The sequence below is a fragment of the Pseudochaenichthys georgianus genome, chromosome 22 (genome assembly GCF_902827115.2).
Source record: "Pseudochaenichthys georgianus chromosome 22, fPseGeo1.2, whole genome shotgun sequence".
In the NCBI taxonomy this organism is placed as follows: Eukaryota; Metazoa; Chordata; class Actinopteri; order Perciformes; family Channichthyidae; genus Pseudochaenichthys; species Pseudochaenichthys georgianus.
This window is the reverse complement of record NC_047524.1, coordinates 11,367,642-11,389,874: the sequence shown is the minus strand read 5'-3', so window position 1 is coordinate 11,389,874 and position 22,233 is coordinate 11,367,642. Positions and strand designations below refer to the sequence as shown.

The window sequence follows — 22,233 nt, the reverse complement described above, 5'->3', positions numbered from 1 at the left end:
AGGTCTGGATGTCTCTGAAGCTGAGACGAGTGAATCTCAGAAAGACTTGATGCAAGCTCGCCTACAGAATATCACTGAATGAAACATGGAGTTTAAATCCTCCGGTTTTTTTTTTTAACGAAATGTCCTAAAAGCCACATGAATAATTTACGAAAAGGAACTTCCAACAAGGATTCTTGCCTTTTTCACACTACTGCAGTATTCATGTACTATGTGTTTATGATAACCAGCTATTGATAATGCTAAGAAGATTTCAACAAACTAACTTTAGGCTAGCTGTGAAGCAAATATATTTTTGAAGTTGATAGTTTACATTTCCCACTTTCTTATATATTATTAAAAAAAAGATTCTCACCATTTTTTTTCTCTTAACATTTTTGATTAAGATTGAGTTGTAAACTAAGACAATTAGGTATGTATTGTGGTTTAATGACGACATACAAATGATGGCAAACTTCTTTACTCTGGTTATACATCACAATAACCAACAAAGTGCAGACTGAGTCCCAGTCCATTGCACTGAGCTCACAGCTCTAAATAACATGTTTTTAGCCACACTGCTTCAGTGAAGGTTCTGGCTGAGCTACATTCTAAACTAAACTGAAAAAAACGTTCTTAAGTCCATATCAAATACAGATGTCTTCACATACATAGGTGATGCAAGGGCGAATAGTTTGTTTTCAGTTGTTCCAAGTCTGCTTTGTGGCCCACAGCGGGCTTTTATTTACATTACAGTTTTGATTAAGTGATGTACCTTTTAATATACAATACTGTTGCTAAGGATAAATGTGAAGCACTTAAAGTGATTGGTTTTCCCTTTAACCTTTTGCACAGGAAGACTGTTGCCCTAACATCAGTTAATTCGGAGGAGTTTATTCATGGCTATTAAGAAAGAGACACTCACAAGTATACAGTGCCTATACAAAAAGGTATTCAACCCCGCGCTTGGAGTTTTTCCTATTTATTGCTTTACCACAGCTGATTAATAAGTCACTGTGTAGTGTTTGATCAAAGTCCTGGCACAAATTCTAGATTGGATTTAGGTGTGGACTCACTCTGGACATCAACATACTGCAGCGTAGTTTTCAAATGTTCCCATATTCTATCCGAGGATCTGGTCAAATCTTTCAAACAGCAAGTGGTCTATGTTTTTCAAATTGCTTAGCTTGTGTAATAAGATCATAAGAAAAAATATGTTTTAACACTTGTAAACATGTAACCACTTACCAGTTCAGGTAACACTGAGGTCATGACAAAACGACAGTATTGACCTCTAATATTGTTTGTGAAGATATCACACTGAACTTCTGGGGGGGGGTTGAACGCTTTAATGTAGCTATCCTAGCTGCTATGACGACAGGCTTGGCGGTCTTTGTTGCATCGTCTTGTGAAACATGTTTGTGTTTTCTTTCCAGATTTCAACATCAGGCCTGTCCAAACATTGTCCTCTCAACGATGTGTTTGACAGTACTGATCCGTCCTGTTTAAAGAGGCAAATTTGAATAAAACGTTGGAAGTGTTTTGGCTCTCAGCAGCCTCCATGTTTCCTATCCACAGGTGGAATGCAGTAGGTCTTGAAAGCAGCATGATGCGACTCATCTCTGGGCTGTGGAGAAAGGAAATGTAGCGTGAATGCCAAATAAAACTGAAAGAACTACCAAGGTACATTAAATTACTGTAATGTAAAAAGCCTGATATCTGTGCAGCACTCCTGTGTTTACCTTGGACAACCTTGTCTGGCACTTTTTAGATGGGATGGTTGGCAGTGTGCCTCTGTGGGTGACGGTAAACGCAGGCAGAGTGGAGACAGGGAAAGGCATCTGTGGTCCTGGTACTACCATGTTGAGCTTGGGCAGCTCTGCAGGGTAATGAGGAATGTTCCGTCGGATGAGAGGCTCTGCTACATGCTTCATGTTGTGCTGGAGAGGGTGGAAGTATCGCATGAAAACAAAGCAGTTGTATTCATATTTCTGACAACTTACTTTAGTTGAAATCAATCGACAAATGCATCATTTTTCATTAACTGGTCAATTTTGGCTTTCCTCTTGGCTATTTTGCTTACATAACATGGTCTTTATTTTTTAGAAAAGTAGAGAAGGAAACATCCAAATCCACATTTTACTGTATATATATATATATATATATATATATATATATATATATATTTATTTTAAATACAGGTTTGCCATTTGCTGTCAGAATCAATTGAAGGGTCTCTCCCTAAACTCTGACTTACGCTTATTAAAGGGGTTTGCCTTGTGTGTCTTCCCCTCAGCTGTTTGCCAAGTCTGGTTGGACGCCAGATGTGATCTAAGGAGTTGTACGTCCCACTACTGTCTAGTTCATCCATAGTCCCAGAAACTCTGTGAAGCGTCTCGGCTTTCTTCTCTGCCAGCCTGGGGAAAACATTGAGCAAGGGAGACTTCTATTACATTTAAAAGTATTTTGTCTCCGATTTGAAATGTTCTCATCTTAAGGTGATGAAATAATTCTAATTTGCATGGTTTACCTGATTTCCCTAAAGTATGTGTGCCGCAGGGCTGTTTCTGCAGTGATGCGTTCATCAGAGTCATAGGCGAGCATCTGATAGAGAAGTGACAGAGCTGGAGCCGGGCAGTGAGGGAGTAACCGTGAGATACCGCTGCCTTTTTTAGGAGGGAAGTTGAATTGCATAGTTCGAGACCTGCCAGAAATTAAGAAAGAATGATAAGCCTTTGTTTATTAAGCAAATCAAGGTGTCTGCACCTACTGTAACAATGTAACAATGACACACACCCTTCAAATGACATATTTAAAAGAGGAACACCTACTGCTTTAACTTCTGGAGGATACTTTCTTCCGGTGTCCCCAACACGTCATGGATCTTGGCAACCTGGTCCAACTCATTGGTTCCAGGGAAGAGAGGATTCAAGCTGAAACACACAGGTACCTGACTGTCACAACCAAACTATTTACATAGCATTTCTTTAATATTTGTTTATGCTAGTGGCTGCAGACAGGCTCAATCTATTAGAATGTGAAAAACTAAAAGGCAGACATTGATAACATTGTCATGTATAATCTTATGAGTGTTCCTATTCTGTCTTTTTGACTCACAAACTGTTGTCCTATTTAGGTATTAGAGAAATGCCCTTCCCCTGTAGTGATACCTCATGATCTCATAGAAGACACAACCAGCGCTCCACATGTCCATCTTCAAGCCGTAGTAGCCGTCAGTGAGGAGGCACTCTGGGGCTCTGTACCAGCGTGTGGAGATGTACTCGGTGTGGGGGGGCTTGGAGTAAACACTGCGACACGAGCCAAAGTCGCCAAGCTTCAGACCATTTTGCTGCAATTGTACAAAGCATTTTTTATGATAAAAACATAGAATACCACTGCTATGTTTAAGTAAAGCAAATTGTTATAAAACTGTATCTTACTTTGATGAGAATGTTTTCTGGCTTCACATCTCTGTGAAATATCCCACAGCTTGGGAAAAAAAGGAAGATGGGAAAAACAATTTAAAAACAGTTACTAGCGTTTTAATTAACAACATTACATGAACTGAAGCTTTTTCATAACTACCTGTGTATATGTTCAAGTGACTTGCAAAGCTGGTACATGTAGTTCTTTATTGTATTGTCAGGCAGTGGCATTTTTCTCCCTGTAAGGAATTAATAACATATGAGCCAAAAATCCACACACAGTTTACAGAAACACTTGTGTTCAACTTCAAGTTTCCATTTTGCGATTTTTTATATGCTCCTACTTGCAGACATACCTTGAATTAACTCATAGATGTTCATCTCCATCAGCTCACAAATCAAAGACACAGTTCCAGTTTCTTTGTCACTGAAAAATAGCATTAGATGAATATGACATGCAGCATGAAATACGCCTGAGGCAATACACTAACACAATCTACACCACTTAGTATACTCACAAAATCAGCTCATGTAGCTGGATGATGTTTGCATGTGGGCTCAGTCTCTTCATTGCCTGGACTTCCCGCAGGTTATTGGCCTGCTCCAGACTTGATGACAGTGAAGATATGGCATATAAGTGTACATATACAGTACATTGCTGTTATTTGTGTACTAAAATTACATTTGTGCTGTTTATTGGCATTGTAACACACAAGAGGATAGAACCGATTTAAAGGGCACAGTTTGTGATAACAGCCCACTCACATTTCAAGATGTCTATTGTTACCTCATAGTACAAGGTCAAAGACGGATAAGCTGACATCTAAAAGAATACTTAAGGTGAACGGGTTGTCAAGCTGATGACTCCAGTTACAAGTGTCCATACACAACAGGGTTGTTAAAGGACACCTTTTTGTTGCAGAGTACATACCTGTTAATTGTCTGCTTCATGGTTTTACATGCGTAGAACTTCCCATCTTTCAGGCTCTGAGTTTTCACCACCTCGGAAAATGTCCCCTCCCCGATTTTCTTGATTGTTTTGTAGCCTGAAAGACAATAGAAATAAGAATAGGGACTATTAAAGAAAACATTGTCTTTATATTCTACATTATATTTATGGGAACATTTGTTTCTTTTGACTAATCCTCTAATCACTTCAGAAGCACATACAATGAAGGGTCATTCTGTCAAAAAATAATTAGATAGACACAAGACAGTATAGAAGTATGCAGATATATTCCTTAAGTAAAAATAGCAGTACAAATACACTGTTACAAGTAAAAGTATTGCATTGAAAAATAATTTGTCAAGCACAGGTACAAAATTATAAATATTTACTTAAAGGACAACATGTGGAAAAATATAAAGTAGCATACAATTGATAGATCTAAAAGTACCTGAGCATAATGTATTCAGTTACAACCTAACAATACACAACTTGCAACAACTAATCATGTGCAGCTCAGTTATCATTGTCTGCTAAAGCCCCCGGTTACATTTAACTAAATTCAAACAAAACCATAACATCTGAATCTGATGTTCAGTTGAAGGTAACAGTTATACTGGCTTATGTTCCGTAAACAATTGAAAGATCATAATCATTATTGTTTAAAGATGATTGTCGCTCAAACAAGCTAACTAAACGCAAACTAATTGAACTGTACAACAACTGAAAAAAACAACCGGAATTCAGTCATTGACCTTTGACTATTACAAGGTAAGGTCAGGTATCTAAAACATCACGTCCACAGTGGTCAACATTTTCGGAAACATCTCCTGAAACAAAACTAAAAACTAAGCGTAAAACAGCAACATAGGTTCTCTTTGTGAAGAGGACCCTTAACGACCTGTCATCACGCTGCTCAGCCGTTAGGTATCTCACCACTTACAATTCATTCCTTTGTGTCTTATCCGCCACATGTAAGTCGATTATCCCTAACATACGTATCCGGATAGAACATGTCAACGTAAAGGTTGAAAAGTATTGTTTTCCTGCACATCGAGGTGACAAAAGAACACGAAACTCGCATTACGGGTATTAGCCTAGCCCCGCTAGCAAGCCCTGTTAGCTGACCGTCGCCTTGGTAACGGAGCACGCCTTCGCCCTCCACTCTGACCTGAGGAGGAAACTGGAAACTGTTTGCCTGTTTCTAGCGGTACCGTTTAAAATATCCAGAATTAAAGAAACAACACACTATATCCTGCCGCATGACAAAAAATACCATTCGAGCTTTGTCTCGCTCCAGGCCCACTTTTTTAAACCACGGTGTTTATATATCAACCCTAATTCACATCCTTACCTTTTTTCCAGAGATGGTTGGTGACCGTAACCCCGTGTATCTTCTGCTTAGGCTGCGGGTTATTGTTCTGCAAGTCGACCACATTTCCCCAGTCGATGTTAGGTGGTGTTCTGCGTGCATTTCGAAGGCTTACCCTGTTTTTCAGGCCAATAAGCCAGTTTGAGTAGTGCATCATTAGAATTGCACTTTTATTGCTAAAGAGCCTACCATTAGTTTTGTAATAACGAGTCCCTGCAAAAGCATCACAGGTCAACTGCATTCATGTCAAAGCATAACGTTACCAGGCACCATTGCACCACGTACACAATTAATGCATTCTATTCTCCCTCGTCTACTGTGTGGGGGAAAAGGCGTGGACCTGCTTATTTTGATTTACCTCGGCTTCCGTAGAAACTTGTCATTTGTACGCATGTTCAGTAGTCCCCCTGCATGTTTTCCTTGCTGATGTTGCACTAGACATGTGAATTTCTCAGTGTTTACATTTATTTTCTCTAATTGTAGTCAACTTCTCGGTCACCATGAAGACGAGATTCACCACCATGGATATCAGGGCAGTTATTGCCGAGATCAATGCTAAGTACGTGATATGTGTTATTGCCAGTAGCCAGGTGGCTAAGCTAACTATCGCTCATTTGGATGTTGCTGCTAATGCTGACGAACCATTCATTTATTGTTGCTTCATTCATTCACAGCTATATTGGCATGAGAGTAAACAACGTCTACGACATCGACAACAAGACGTATCTTATCCGACTGCAAAAGTAAGGACAGACAGTTCGAGGAAAACTTGCTTCCAAAAGTTTCAATCCTGTTTCATGTAGCTACTAGCTTTAGAGTATCCATGCCAAGAAAGCAAATACACTATTGCAAATACAATATCTGTTTTTAAATTGTGATTATATTTACATTACAATTATGCAGTGGTGGCAGTGGCCTTTTCACTGAAATTATATAAGCTCACTTCACTATACGTTTTGTATGAACATTCCTATAGCTGTCAGCTGGCAAGAAAATGTATAAAGGTGCAATACTACAATACACAAAAAACCTTGTGGAGTAGAAGTATACAGTATTATGTTCCTCAAAATTGCACAAAAGTACAGAACCTGCTAAATATACATTCTCATATTCCACCTTTCAGTCATTATGTATAAGCTAACTCAGTGTGTAATTTTTTTCTCAGGCCTGACTTCAAAGCTATTATCCTGATTGAGTCTGGGACTCGTATTCACTCCACAGACTTTGAATGGCCAAAGAACATGATGCCTTCAGGCTTTGCAATGAAAGTATGAACATCTGGTTGATTGAATAACACTGAACAACTTTTTTTATCATGACTGTATAGTCTTAATTGTATTTTAGGCTTTTATAATATTTTGTCAGTCAGATTTCACCAAGAATTCCATATACAGTATGTATCAGTAGTGATGGAACTGAGTATTTAAACATCTCTTTCTCTAGTGCCGAAAACACCTGAGGTCACGGCGGTTGACCCAGGTTAAGCAGCTCGGGATTGACAGGATTGTTGACCTCCAGTTTGGCTCAGACGAGGCTGCCTACCACCTGATTATTGAACTGTATGACAGGGTGAGAGAGCATTTTGAGATGCACATATTTAACGTTCGATCATAAACCCTCTAAACCTGAACCATGACATGTTTTGTGTGTGCATTTGTTGCTCTATTCATATCTATCTGCAGGGAAATGTCATTCTTGCAGACCATGAGTACACCATCCTGAACCTGCTGCGGTTTCGCACAGCGGAGGCAGAAGAGGATGTGAAGATTGCTGTAAGAGAGCGGTACCCTGTGGAGAACGCCCGACCCCCTGAACCGCTCATCAGTTTAGAACGGTAAGTGCTACAAGTGCTTGTTAAACTAAATGTGCATCCTTCAGAATTCAGTAAACATATTATTCTTATACTAGAGTGTTTCTCTCTTTTTTCTTACTTCATGCAGACTCACTGAAATCCTCAGCAAAGCAACTAATGGAGAGCAAGTGAAAAAGGTCCTGAACCCTCACCTTAGTAAGTAGACAGCCCCCAGTTTGAAATGTTTGACTTGAAACAGATACACTTGAGTTTATTTGTTGATCATGTATCAGAAAATCAACAGACTGAACCATGTTTGGTGTTCTTTCCTCACACACTTCTAGCTTATGGAGCCACTCTGATAGAACACAGTTTGATAGAGGCGGGACTGCTGGGCTCTGTCAAAATTGACAGCCAAGTTGATGCTGCCCAAGGTAAGTAGAGGTCACCATTATTCAGTTTTTCTGTAAGCACAGTATTTGATCTAAATGTTTTTTTCAGTTGCACCTAAAATCCTGGAAGCCCTGCAGACTGCAGAAACCTACATGGAGAAGACTGAGAACTTCAGTGGCAAAGTAAAGAATCTTTCATAAACAGTATGTACTTATAAGGTCCTTGGGATGTTGTTATAGATGTGTTGTATTCACAAACTCTGCTTTGTTTTGTTCAAGGGCTACATCATTCAAAAGAGTGAGAAGAAACCAAGCTTAACCCCAGGCAAACCCACTGAAGAACTGCTAACGTATGTGTGGTTTGCTATGAACAATTATTTAATTACCGATTAATCTGCTGATTATGTCCTAGGTACTTTTATATATTTTCGGTCTATGAGATGTCAGAAAATAGTCCAAAAACTAAAAGTAGCAGAGAAAAGAATGAAATCTCCGCATTTTAAAAACTGAAGACAGTATTTTCTGCAATTTCTGCATGAAACAGTTAATTGATTATCAAAAAAGTTACTACGTTTTTCAGCTCTATTCAATTTCATTTCATTTAATTTCAAACCTTTATTTATACAGATAAAATCCCATTGAGATCATTGATCTCTTTTCCAAGGGAGACCTGTTCAAGTAGTTCCACATGAGACATAAAAGCATAAACAGAACAACAAAAGGACATCATACAGCATCATTTACATAATTATCCACATAAGCAGGTACCAATAGCTTCCGATTGAGTAGCATCCAACCGAGCTTTAAAAACATTTAGTGGCACCAGATTGTTCAGTTTCCATTTAATTTGCAGACTATTCCAAGACAGAGGAGCTGCGCATCTAAAAGCTGTCTTCCCTAAGACAGTCCTAGCAGTTGGCACATTTAATACATGATATGTTACTTAAGCTACCTTTTTCATTTTCATGATGTGTACTTACAGGTATGATGAATTCCACCCATTCCTCTTTGCCCAACATGCTAACAGCCCCTATTTGGAGTTTGATACTTTTGATAAGGTAAATAATGGCATAGCTTCTAATTTGGTTGAGTTTCGTGAGGCCTTGTTTAGAAAAAGACTATTAATCCTTTCTCCTTAACAATGTGAATTCACACCTTTGACAATTATTGGATCTTGATCTACTGTGATCCACTCACTCAGGCAGTGGACGAGTTCTTTTCTAAGGTGGAGAGTCAGAGGATTGACATGAAGGCCTTGCAGCAGGAGAAACAGGCCATGAAGAAGTTGGACAATGTTAAGAAGGACCATGTGCAGAGACTGGAGGCTTTGCACCAAGCTCAGGTCAGCATCACTGCAATCATTAATGTTGGTGTTGAGAAGAATGCAACAGTAATTCAATTTGACTTTGCTTCAAATATATCAAATCTTGTCTGGTGTGTTGCAGGAGGTAGACAGAGTAAAGGGTGAACTTGTGGAGATGAACCTGCCTATGGTGGAGAGGGCGCTGCAGGTGGTGCGCAGTGCTCTGGCCAATCAGGTGGACTGGACTGAGATCGGGACTATCGTCAAAGACGCACAAGCTGCTGGAGACCCGGTCGCCTGCGCCATCAAGGACCTGAAGCTGAAGACCAACCATATCACCATGCTCTTAAAGTGAGACCATCTGAAATCCCACAAACTGATCTGCCTATTGTTAGACCATTATGTGCTTATATGTGTCTTTCCCCCTAGGAACCCCTATGTTTCTGAGGAAGACCAGGAAGAGGAAGAGAAAAAAGATGCGGTGGAGGAAAAAGGGAAGAAAAACAAAAATAAAGACAAAGGACAGAACAAGAAGTTGCAAGGGAACAAGCCCATGCTGGTGGATGTGGATCTTGGCCTATCTGCCTATGCCAATGCCAAAAAGTAGGTTCAAACATAATCCTTCGAACACAGAATTGAGCATTGTGTGTTGCTGTTTTCACAGCTGATGGACTTTGCCATCGTGTTCTTTAGGTACTATGACTTTAAACGCACTGCTGAAAAGAAGGAACATAAAACCATTGAAGCGGCAGGTAAGGTAAGAAAACTGTTTGATTCTACACTCAGGTTTTAGGCAAGAACCAGTCTTTGTTCATATGAAAAATGCAGTGATTTATTGCAGTGTGTTAATGTGATGTATTTATGTCATTCAAGGCTATGAAATCTGCGGAGAAAAAAACACAGAAGACCCTGAAAGAGGTTCAGACTGTGACCACCATTCAGAAGGCCAGGAAAGTCTACTGGTAAGACACACATCACCATTTTTAATTCTACATATTCAGACTTTGATGTAGTATTTTTATATTTACATGACAAGCAGCAGAGTCTTTATTCCGTTAACTGATTCACTTCTTCTGGAAGGTTCGAGAAGTTCTTGTGGTTCATCAGCTCAGAGAATTATCTCATCATCGCAGGAAGAGATCAGCAGCAGAACGAGATTATTGTCAAGCGCTACCTCCGGGCAGGTAATGAATGAACTTCAACACACTCTTTCTTTTTAAGAAAATGATATTCCTTCCAAACAGATCTAGTTTATCCCCTCATGCATGCCTTTATTTTCTCAGGAGATATCTATGTTCATGCTGACCTCCATGGAGCAACCAGCTGTGTCATCAAAAACCCCTCAGGTAAGCCTTTGCTTTTCCATTCGCTACTTGACCTACAGTTTGTGAACATGCTTAATTTTCCCACTCATTTTTGTGTGTCTCCGCCTCTCCATCTTGCTCCCTCAGGTATCCCCGTCCCCCCTCGTACCCTGACAGAAACTGGCACCATGTCTGTGTGCTACAGCGCTGCTTGGGATGCCAAAATCGTCACCAGTGCCTGGTGGGTTCATCATCATCAGGTGAGTCATCCATAGCAGGCCACTAAATATGCTAGCTTGTCATGTTTGTGTGTTATATCACATATAACAAATATAATACTAATATATGCAATTAATATGTATTTATTTAAATGTATTTCACAGTTCCTGTAAATTATAATTAGGCAAAATTATATAAGGTGTATTATTGTATGTATTTTACCACATGCCATTATTTTAGTAAGTTAAATGATTAGAGCTGACTTTATAACAAAGTTATATATTGGCTGCTAACAAGCTAAGAGGTTTGCTGTTAACTTGTGTTTTTTCTTTGATGTTCTGTAATAAAAACTCCACAAAGTCACTTTAACATATTTAATGTTGAATCAATAGGGGCAAAAAAAGTCTACAAAGAGATCAATGCATTATATCACAGCATTTTAACAACTCTTATTTTCCAATGCACATCTATAAAATAACAAATATAAAACAGATACAGGGTGTTTTATCAGACAGGGGGAATCAAAAGAAAAAAGGATACATGCAGCAAATACATAATAATAACAATGGATTTGATATAGTAGACATGTTTGAATATTTTTTTATTTATAAGCTGTTTTATATCTATAATTTGTGTTCAGGTGTCGAAGACTGCTCCTACTGGAGAGTATCTGACCACTGGAAGTTTCATGATCAGAGGTATGACACTGAAATTAAATATGTACACATTTTGTAACCGAACACTATGCTGATGTCTAGGACCTAACATTCGACACGTTTCTCACCAGGAAAGAAAAACTTTCTGCCACCTTCTTACTTGATCATGGGATTTGGATTCCTCTTCAAGGTAAAATACTTCCATGAGCTCCGAGTACATGTTGAACTCCTTGTCTTCAAAGATTAAATGTCAGGCTTGTCTCTTTGCAGGTCGACGAAGACAGCGTGTCTCGGCACCGAGGGGAGAGAAAGGTGAAGACCATAGAGGAGGACATGGAGGACGTCTCATCCAGAGCTGCCGAGCTGTTAGAGGAGGGAGAGGAGCTGATAGGTTGAAGACACCAAATGATTCATTCTAATAACTGTGTATGCATAAACTATGATCAGGTTTTAAAGCTGATTATTTTTGCTTTTGCAGGTGATGACAGCAGTAATGAAGACCAGGGGGAGGAAAGAGCAGCAGGAGATGGAGAGGTGGACGAAAAGATTAAAAAGGCAGATGATGGTGCGAGTGAACTGGCCGCTGTTCCTGAGGAGGAAAACATGGAGGAAGGAGACGGAGACAGCGAGGAGGAGAAGGAGATGAAAACTGAGGAAAGTGAAGAATTCAGCTTTCCAGATACGACCATCTCCCTCTCTCACTTACAGCCCAGCAGGTAATGTTACCTTTACAATGCTAACACTGATCAAATGTAAAGGCCTCGACCAACTTCCAACATTCTTAAATCGTTCCAACAGACAATGAAAGTGTATCTCCTTATTTCTAGGAATACTCAGAACCCTGGCTTTAAAAAGGAAGTGACCACTCAGGTAATTTATTGCTATATATTACAACTGTTTTATGGAAGTAACATCATAAAGGAATTGATTAATTCTCTACAGGGGGAAGTAGACTCACAGGTGACGAAACACGTGACTGTGAATCAGAAAAGGTAAATGAATGTAATTCAATATAACAACTTACAGTTACCATGCACTTCTTCCTGTTCAGCACATACAACAGACACAAGATGCTGTTAGCAACAGATAGTGTTTAGACAGTGGGCTGGTTTTACCAAGTCATATACAGAGGGATGTATTGTATGTAGCCCTTAGAAATATTTCTGAACTGTCTTTGCTACTAGAGAAGACAAGAAGAAGAAGCAGAAACAGGAAGGTTGCGACACGGAGGAGAAGACTGAGATTCCATCTGCTGGCTCAGCAGTCGATCAGGGATCCAAAGGTGGAGGAGTTCCCTCCCTGCCGCAGCCCAAGAGAGGCCAAAAGGTAAGAGGAGTGAGATAAGATCAGATGTTCTGCTCTTAGGACCAGATCAATAACTGTCATATAACGTGAACAACATACAGTGCTTTAACGTCTTTGAATTGCTTCAAAGGAAAACTAGAACACACTATAGTAAATTAACTAGGGATTAGGAGGCAAGCAACATTTATTATCTGTAGCTAAAAGAAAGCTGTGATCAGAAATGCATCTGTGCAGTATCAAAAGCTGTGACAAAATAAACACATTTTATTTATGACATGAAATAATTGTCTGAAATAACGTCTCAATGTCACAATAATGTAAAGGATATCAGTTGTTTAATGACTAAAGTAAAAGCTGTGACAAAATAAACACATTTTATTTATGACATGAAATAATTGTCTGAAATAACGTCTCAATGTCAAAATAATGTAAAGGATATCAGTTGTTTAATGACTAAAGTAGTTTAAAGAAAGAACCGATCTCTAACATTAATTCCCTGTGTTGTTTCTGTATTTCTTTCCTTTCCTTACATACAGAACAAGTTAAAGAAGATCAAGGAGAAGTACAAAGACCAGGATGACGAGGACAGGGAGCTGATGATGCAGCTGCTCGGGGTGAGGATGAATCAAATATTGTATTACTCTGTATGTCACCTCAAATGGTAACATGTAATACTTCATTACACTTGACAGCTGTCGTGCACAGTCCTTGAGTCTGACTTAATAAATAAGTGTCTCTCTTCTGCAGTCAGCCGGTTCCCCTAAGGAGGAGAAGAATAAGGGGAAGAAAGGAAAGAAGGGGAAGGGGAAAGACGAAACTGTCAGGAAACCTCTCCCCCAGAAACCACCTCCCAAACCCCGTACTGTGGAGGCTGCAGTGAAAAAAACAGAGATGGGAGGAGAGGAGGGTGATGAGGAGAAACAACCCGGAGAGGAGGGAGGTGCTGCAGAACAGGAAGACAAGGTACGATGCACTACCCGGGTCCGAAATGTACTATTTGTGTTTTTTGTATAGAATTAGATACTGCTGTATGCACACATTATAAAACATGCACAATGAAACGGAGTAAATAAACGTTGTTGTCCTGTCTTTCAGGAAGATGATTTGGACCTGGACAACCCTGGAGCAGAGGTGGGTTTATATTGTTAACCATGGTATATCTTCAACAATTAAAAGAACGTTTTGGTGATGTGAATTCGGCATGATGCCTTTAAATCCACTATTCAGTTTGCTTTTATTTCAGTCTAACTTCAGTGTTTCTTTGTGCTGCCTCAGGAAGCGGAGACTCTGCTCACCTCTCTGTCGGGCCAGCCTCATCCTGAAGACGTGCTGCTGTTCGCGGTGCCAGTCTGCGCCCCATACACCGCCCTTACCAACTACAAGTATGTGCTCAGGGGCCTCATTTATAAAGGGATATACGCTCAAAAAATGGCGTTCGCCAGTTTCTACGCAATGTTTGCGATTTATAAAATACTAACTTGACGGGAAAACGTGCGGTCCTCCACGCAAACTCTAACCCATGCGTACGCACTAAGCACACAAACGGGAGAGACGAGAAACTGCGACACCGCGTTGGCAGAAGGAAGAATGGAGATAAATATGTGGAAATACCATAAATAAAATGTTACCTCATTTATCATATATGAAGAATTAATTTTCAAACATTGATTAAAGCCAATCTTAATTAAACAAACGCCTGTTTGAGACTCCTCAGTGCACACAAAAACATAACTTAGAGAAATAAATAAATACGGATATGTTATTTAAAACCACCTCGAATATGTTGTGCTAATGTTGTGAAATGTTTTCTCATAAATGATGCGGTTTTGCATTTCTATAGGTTGTACGAGCATGGTTTTACATACTACCATGTTTAATCATGTTTTATGCCGTTTGCTAAGACTTCATAAGTCGCTCATAAAACACAGGAGGTATGGAAACCAAGAACACCATATGTGGTAAATTGTACAGCTAATATAACACAACACATTAGTTGTATTTCCTTTAACTGGTGGATATAGAGTTGCTGCAGTGGAGACGCTGCGCACAGCTGTTCGATAGTTTGGACACAAACCACCAAATACGAAAACATAGGCCTAATTCAGATCCAGTCGTCATGACTCCACACCGGCAGGGTTCCCGATCACTTCTTACAGTCTCTCATCAAGGGGGGTCTCCTGTCCCCGGTATAAACACACTGCCTGAGGAAGGCTGTGTATTTATTTTGTCGTGAACCTTTTTCGGACCACTTATTTATCTATTTTGGTGACGATCCGACCTCCATGCTGCTACTCTGGTTCAAACGCTATCCACCAAATAATATGATTTATCTCCACCTCCCAAAATAACCAAAATCTGACACGGTGTGAGATGTCTTTTTTTGCTGTTCTGTCGTCATTTCCTGCGATCTTCTTCATGCAGTCAGTCAAAATGAATGAATGGGCGTTTCTTTGACTATTTATAGGCAAATATGGGCGTTACGTGAAGCCCGCAAAAGCTGCACCGCATTTCGAGTCGGTTGTGATTTATAAAGGGAAACCGGCGTAGGAAGTGCTGTCCGCACTTTCCTCGCCGGTACGCAATGTTTGGTGAATCGGAAAATGTCTGTACCTATTTTTTGGATTTCTACTACGTAAGCAACCTTCCCACGTGAATCCTACGCACGGCGTTATAAATGAGGCCCCAGAACTTTTTTGTGACAAAGTGAGGTTTGCAGGAGCTAAATGAGTCTGTTGTTTTCCACAGACACAAAGTTAAACTGACTCCAGGGGCCCAGAAGAAAGGAAAAGGTATGAATAGTGATCTATTCTAATATTCGTAAAGCAATAATTGCTTTTATTTATAATTGATTGTCTTTTTGTTCTTACCAGCTGCACGCACTGCAGTTCTCAGCTTCATGAAAGCCAGAGATGCCTCAACCAGAGAAAAAGACCTGCTGCGCAGTGTCAAGGTAATGTTTACTTAACATACATTACTCTTTTTGGGACTGTTTTATAACATTTGTATGGCACACTATGATTATTGAAGTCATAAAATGTAAATTAAGCACTTTCAAGAGTCCCTTGGCATCTTCATTTTTTACTAATTTCCCAACAATTTATAGATTGGAAAAAATAATTGACAGCTTCATCTCGAAATTCATTTTTCTTGATGTTACGATTAAAACTGTGTCCCCTCCGTCTTCGTCCCGTTTTGCAGGATACTGATCTATCCAGGAACATGCCAGGCAAAGTTAAAGTGTCCGCTCCAAACCTGCTGGCTGCCAAGAAGAAATGAGAGAGGGCTGAACACAACCTGACGGGACTCTGACAACCTTATCTCCATTTCAAGAAGCATCACAGTACAGCGCTCCTGTTGAATATCAATCATTTTATTTTAATTATTGATTGTATTTGTTGACATACAATTTCTTCAAAATGAAAACATGTAAATTAACAAAGCTGAACAGAACACACCTTATGGTATGCGTTTATTCTGTGAGTATGAAGTAACAATATGCATTGTGTTGTACGATACAAAACACCAAGGGAACATTGTGCAAACCAGGCAAAATTCAAACAAAGCCCTTCTGACATCAGGTGTTTTAGTGCAACTTGGCTCATCATCCAATACACTCGCAGTTTTTTAAGTTAAAATAAAATGCAACCGGGGCCACTCATGACAATTTAAAAAAAAATCTTTCGGAAAAAAGAACCCACCACACATTTCCTCACAAATATATAAATACCTCTCTATATATAAATAAAAATTCACATTTCTGTGACTTCAGAGGAGATAGTCTTGCGTAACAAAGCACTAGTTTTAGGTCTGAGATCTAAATTATCCAGGATTTAGAAAACCTCTATATTAAAGATCAGGCCAAACGTTAAAGCAACAGGCTTCCTCAATCTGCACTGTTAAAGCAAACCTGCTCCAGCCGGTCACCGATGCGTTTAGTGTTAAGACATTAGTCAGCAAATCAGTTAAACTTCTGAGGAAGACCAGTGAAAATTCAAATTTTAAAAAGCGACTGGCGTTTGTGTAAGGACTGGAACTCTAGGGTTATCCTACAGGATGTCCCAACACATTATGGAGGAAAGGGAAGTCCTGCCCCTTTTCAAAACTAATTATGTTTCCAATAACACAATGGATTTTCTCACAGGGTTTCTTTCAGTGGATTTCCTTAAAAGCATGAGGGGGATTTTCTGTCTATATTCTAAGTTTAGCAGGTAAATATTACTGCACTGGCACGCACAACACATTGTTTTACCAAAAAGATAAGTTATTTTTCAAGCATTAAACAATAAAACCTCACTGGAATCCTAAACACAGAAGCGCTGTCATAGTGTCAAGTTTGATCTTAATCAAATGTTTGTTTACAGTACAGAAGTAGCAATCAATTTATCTTTGAACACCGAGATGAAAACCACTTGTATTTTTACCTTTTCAGTTACCTCTCAGAGTAATGAAAGTATGCTTAGCAAAGAAATCAGATCAAAGAATAACTGTAATGCATGATCTCTACTCTCACTCACATTAGTGCGTCACTGGCACTGCTTCTCCTCTAAAGGTTTGTATGATGAACAGAAAAGGTAATGAACAGCTATGAGGATGGTCTGACAGCTTGAGTTTGCATCAGTCTGGACCCTCTTCAGACCGTTTCCACAGCTGTTCACTATTGCTTGGAGATTCTTTTTTTAATTGGTTCACACACATTAAACTTATGCTTTAACAGGACTACCTGGTTTGACAATTACACTCATCCATACATACATGTATATTATCCAATCCTCTGGACTGGAGTTTCTCATAGCCTAGGAGATTCCAGTGTGTCGACGCGTGACATCCTCTGTTTGAGGCTGTTCAGGAGGTGTTTAGGCAAGCAGTCCCAGTAATTAGACAATCGCTCCCTATGCTGCAGAATGGCCTCCATACAGAACCTAAAGGGCGGGAAAAGGCCATCATAAGTACAAAATAACAAAAGGATAACATTCTGCTGTATATATATGGCTCACACTCACCGAACTAGTGATTTTGGCTGAACGTTCAGAACCAGTAACTCGTTGCTGTGAGCCTGTGGAGTAGGAAACAAAGTTTAGTAAAAGGGACTTCAAAGAATGTAAAAAAAAAAGTATGTGGACTAAATATTACTTACTGCTCTGTGATGAGACAAAAGGTTGTTGGCACACCCTCCAAACACAAACACCTCTCCATCAGGACCGGAGCATGCTGTGTGCCACAGCCTGAAATACATAGCACAATGTTCACTCACACTGCCACATTAATGAGTGATCATTTGGCTAAAACTTAATCTAAAAAGTGTTGAAAGTAATACGATAGAATTACCTCGGACTCTCTGTGTAACTGTGTTTGAAAGGCTTCCATTCATTTTTGCTTACATAGTACAGCCAAGCATCACCTGAAAATACAGATAATAACTCTGAGACCAGCGATCATTTTGAGGTGACGAGGAAGTATTTGCTACTCAAGAACTAGTGTCAAACTCACTCAGAGTCTCTCTCTCTGTGGTGAAACCTCCAAATAAGAAGATGTGGTCTGGTGACACCGGGGTGAAGGAGTGCCAGGACCGGCCCACAGGACCAGGCTGAGGAACGCTCCTGCGACAGGGGAGAACACAACAAAGAGTTATGTCAGTTTTGAATATCCACAACAGATGACCTGATATTAAGGTGTTTTTTAAACTATACTCTTTCCTCTTTGAGAAGAACAAACTTACATTTCATGCCACTCCCATGTGTCCAGGTCAATGTAGTACAGGTCATTTAGTCTGTAGTTCTATTATCCAAAGGAGATGGGCGTTAGAATTCATTATGTGATCGTAAACACGTAGGTATGAGAAGAATTTACAACAAAGAGGCAAAACCACACCCAACGCGAGAAATTCTAGTTTAGATTTTCCTTACCTTGTATCGTCCCCCGAACACGTAGCCTCGGTTACCAACTGTGGCACAAGCATGAGCCGCTCTGGGTGATGGGGCGTTTCCCTACATCAGGCCATATCAACAGAGTAAAATTGGTTTAAAAATCAGTTATTACCACGTGAGGGTCTAAGAGTAGCAATAAAATAACAACTTCCTATTATGGCAGGAAAATAGGGATAACGCTTCTTTTTTTTAAGGAGGAGAACATTATTTGGTTTTGTTTTATGTAGGCAGAGAGTTGAGTGTGTGATGAAGTTGTGTGAGGTGATCTTGTTAGTCAGTGCTTGTGTTTACCCTGGTTTTGGGCTGGCTCCATGTTGACGTCTCAAGGTCCAGGATGTGGATGTGGTTGTTCCAGCCTCTTCCAGGGATGTTCCACTGCAGTAGCAAACCAAAAAACATGTATTTAGAATATTATAAAACTGTGTCTTTACAAGGGAAGGAAAGAGCAGCGTTTAAAATATTTTATATTATATTAAATACGGTATATATTTGTTTACCACGAGTGAAGATGATTCATCATACTCAAAAGTCCCTTGCTGTGTTCCTTGCGGAACGTAGCCGTAGCCCCCAAAGAATATGAGTCTGTGGAAACAATAGCAGACAAAAATCACTTAAAGATATCCACAAAGATAATCTGTGATTACGATTGCAAATTAATTATTTTGTATTTACCATTAATACTATGGTTAATCGTTTCACATGGCTGAAACTTGATTTTAGACTTAACATAATGATGTAGCTCATTTGTGCTAAAAGACTAGATTTAGTTTGATAACTAAATATACCACAATATTGGTTTTGATTAGTCTAACATGTTGGAATCTTATGGTCTTGTAGTTAATAAGATACATCCCTTTTATTATCAAACTATATTCTTTCTATGGGCACATAGGATTTCTGTTTTTTCCTAAAATATAGTGAGATAGTAAAAAAACTCCTAATCCAGTCACTACAATTTGACTGATTTTGAACATTTATTCAGATGTTGCATCAGCACAGAACACATTCATCTTAACAGCAACATCCAAGAGAAAAAAGGCAGTCATCACTAACCTGTTTTTCTGAACCCAGCACCCTAGCTTGTCTTTGCAGGATGGAGGGGGTCCTTTAAGATCCCTCATTTCCTCCCAAACAAGCACGGGGGCTCTCAGGGGCAGGCAGTATATCTGCAAAGCACAGCACAAAATACAGGAGTTCTGAAACATAATCTCAGACAGCAGGCTGACCTGCTCGAGGGTCTTTTGATTTAAAACAAAATGACAGAGGACATTAACCAATGTAACACACAAACTATACCCTGTTAGTGTTCCCTCTGGCGTGATGACCTCCAAATAAGTAGAGGACTCCATCAACACACACCCCACAGCTGCCCGACCTGGACGTTTGCAGATTACCTCCGGCTGCATGCTTTGTCCTGTGAACATTTAGAGTTTTATTTTATTTATGGCCCATGACTATTGCATCAATATACATTTTAAATATAAAATCAATTACCATACTCCTGACTCCATGTTGTATGTCCAGATCTCGTTTTTCGGCAGATACAAGTCAAAGAATCCATGGTTTTGAGCATTCTTGTACAGAGGGAGGATAAAATGATATTTATATAAATATGCTGTGTTTTTTAAGGATTTTTTTCCAGAGCTGTAGTGTAAGAGTATACATTTAGTCAAATAATTCACGCAAGTTCAACTTTGAGGTACTTGAACTTTACTAGATTATTATTTTTCATGGCACATTCTACTTCTACTTTCAAGGCAATAATGGAAAAAAAAAAATATATGAATTCCTCTGCCACTGCATGTATCTAATAAAGCTCCTTACCTTGTATCCACCCCAAACATACATGATGTTTCTGTCAACCACTGCTATATGACCACTGCGCTCAGCTGGTGTATCCACCTCAAACGTTTCAGATACTTCAGTGTCCAAAGGCTCCTCCTCCTCCTCCTCCGCCTCCTCCTCCTCTTCCTCCTCATCCTCTTCGTCCTGATCCATATCATCGTTTACCATCCAAGCAAACAGTCTCTCTTCTTCATCTCTGTCTGAGTCATTGTCATCCTCTCCAGCTGGCTGGTCTCCAATGTCTTCCTCCATCTCTGCCACTCTCTCTGCCATGTCAGTCTGTACTGTCTCCTGTCAGTGAGAAAGAGAAACCTTTTAAGTAACTGCTGATAGGGTTTCTTTAATCAGCTGTTATTAATGTGAATCTGCAAAGTAACTAAAGATATTAAATAAATGTAGTGGAGTAAAAGCACAGTGTTTACCTCTGATTTGTAGTGGGGTAGAAGTAAAAGTAGCAAAACGTTTAAATACTCAAGTAAATTAGTCCCTCAAAATGGTACTGCAGTATCTAAGCAATTGTAAACTCATTTTGGATCCACACCTTTTAATCCACTTTTGTCTCTTTCTTACTGATATTGTTTCAGTTAATTTAAGACAATAAACCACCAGATAATGTTAGCTGGCAGCTCGTTAACTGCTGACCTACTGTGTTAGCTTAACTATTTAAGATACTAAAACATTGTTGTAGCTTCGCTTCCAAATAAAAGAGGGGACGAACTATAGTCCTAAATTATGATATATTTGATAAAAATGCCTGGCCACAATTGTAGCAAGCCCGAAACAGCTGTTAATCAGTTAAAACGGTTAGCATGGGTAACAAAGCGTCTGTTAATTTGAACATACAAAACACTCCGACTATTCAGTGCAATAAACGCGCACAAATTATATTGTTCACGTTGGTGTCGAAGCTAACCTATACATCATTAGTAGTTAGGGGTAAGAAATAAGCTTGCCAGCAGTTACCTTGTATTGTAAGATGTTTGTTTTTCTTGCAAATTCAAAAGAGGTACGCCATGTATTTGAGGTCATCACAAGCATTCTGGGGGCACGACCGGAAGTTATCGTCTTCTTAAAGACGCCATCTTGGTAAGGTCGGAATCAATTTGTTTTAAAAACGGCTACCCATCTCTGTTCTTCTAACTGGTGGGCTTTATGGTTTTAACACGCACCTGGTATCCGATATCGTACAAAATGATAAACACTATGTACTATTAATTAATCCATGAAGAGAGTTTCGAATACATCGTAGTTTAAAAGATGTTGACAAGTGATTTTCAAAGTAAAGGTCTTTACTTTGTTAACCCCCGTAGTTGATCATTTTAGAGTATTAAGATCATGTTTTGGCAAGCTGAAATATATATATATATTCTCCACATTTTAGGTTCTGAAATGTTTTTAGGGCAGGGAGTCCTTAATATAGAGATGATGTAAGCAGCTAATTCTATTAAAAAAAAATGTTATTCGTTTTGTGAATATACATTACATTTTGACACAAAATTCCCATAAAACAGTGTGATTGACTCCAATTCAATTAGCAACTACAAAAGAAAATAAATAAAACATGGATTCTGAATTTGTTATCTATAATAATATATAATATGTTAGATTAGAATGTTGGCCACAGACCCCACTTTGAAAATCCACCTACCTAACCCCAAAGACTTGAAAGGCAGACTATAGTTTTTGAGGTATCTCAAAGAAAGGCTGATCATTGTGCATACACAAATATGTCAGGTATCCAGTTTAAAGAATAAAATCTTTATTATTCATG

At 39.2% G+C, this 22,233-nt stretch overlaps 3 protein-coding genes across 4 annotated transcripts; 1 reads left to right on the top strand and 2 right to left on the bottom strand.

Annotated features, from left to right (window-relative positions):
- Nucleotides 1-1,313: 1,313 nt before the first annotated feature.
- On the bottom strand, nucleotides 1,314-6,059 carry LOC117467569 (MAPK/MAK/MRK overlapping kinase-like). 2 transcript variants are annotated; one of them, XM_034111263.2, is made up of 12 exons: nucleotides 5,705-6,059; nucleotides 4,336-4,450; nucleotides 3,923-4,012; nucleotides 3,761-3,831; nucleotides 3,565-3,643; nucleotides 3,420-3,468; nucleotides 3,150-3,328; nucleotides 2,811-2,912; nucleotides 2,510-2,683; nucleotides 2,237-2,396; nucleotides 1,722-1,919; nucleotides 1,314-1,606 (listed from the first exon to the last, which is right to left on the bottom strand). In XM_034111263.2, the coding sequence occupies exons 1-12, from the start codon at nucleotides 5,961-5,963 to the stop codon at nucleotides 1,529-1,531; spliced, it is 1,554 nt and encodes a 517-aa protein (XP_033967154.1). In that variant the 5' UTR covers nucleotides 5,964-6,059; the 3' UTR covers nucleotides 1,314-1,528. The 2 variants fall into 2 exon arrangements, with proteins under 2 accessions (XP_033967154.1, XP_033967155.1); XM_034111264.2 differs by lacking the exon at nucleotides 5,705-6,059 and adding an exon at nucleotides 5,294-5,511.
- Nucleotides 5,064-15,981, top strand: LOC117467567 (ribosome quality control complex subunit NEMF). The gene is made up of 33 exons (XM_034111260.2): nucleotides 5,064-5,121; nucleotides 6,206-6,281; nucleotides 6,397-6,465; nucleotides 6,888-6,990; nucleotides 7,166-7,291; nucleotides 7,405-7,556; nucleotides 7,663-7,730; nucleotides 7,859-7,948; nucleotides 8,016-8,089; nucleotides 8,186-8,256; nucleotides 8,889-8,964; nucleotides 9,108-9,248; nucleotides 9,352-9,560; nucleotides 9,639-9,812; nucleotides 9,903-9,966; nucleotides 10,083-10,171; nucleotides 10,290-10,393; nucleotides 10,493-10,555; nucleotides 10,661-10,773; nucleotides 11,373-11,430; nucleotides 11,520-11,578; nucleotides 11,659-11,779; nucleotides 11,867-12,104; nucleotides 12,216-12,258; nucleotides 12,331-12,380; nucleotides 12,573-12,714; nucleotides 13,230-13,307; nucleotides 13,441-13,656; nucleotides 13,789-13,824; nucleotides 13,969-14,075; nucleotides 15,439-15,482; nucleotides 15,564-15,643; nucleotides 15,892-15,981. The coding sequence occupies exons 2-33, from the start codon at nucleotides 6,223-6,225 to the stop codon at nucleotides 15,967-15,969; spliced, it is 3,195 nt and encodes a 1,064-aa protein (XP_033967151.1). The 5' UTR covers nucleotides 5,064-5,121; nucleotides 6,206-6,222; the 3' UTR covers nucleotides 15,970-15,981.
- Nucleotides 15,982-16,047: 66 nt separating this feature from the next.
- Nucleotides 16,048-21,502, bottom strand: klhdc2 (kelch domain containing 2). The gene is made up of 14 exons (XM_034111265.1): nucleotides 21,426-21,502; nucleotides 20,442-20,753; nucleotides 20,112-20,191; nucleotides 19,914-20,031; nucleotides 19,671-19,783; nucleotides 19,115-19,199; nucleotides 18,909-18,992; nucleotides 18,597-18,677; nucleotides 18,410-18,468; nucleotides 18,181-18,290; nucleotides 18,019-18,091; nucleotides 17,828-17,915; nucleotides 17,694-17,746; nucleotides 16,048-17,612 (listed from the first exon to the last, which is right to left on the bottom strand). The coding sequence occupies exons 1-14, from the start codon at nucleotides 21,498-21,500 to the stop codon at nucleotides 17,480-17,482; spliced, it is 1,464 nt and encodes a 487-aa protein (XP_033967156.1). The 5' UTR covers nucleotides 21,501-21,502; the 3' UTR covers nucleotides 16,048-17,479.
- Nucleotides 21,503-22,233: the final 731 nt, after the last annotated feature.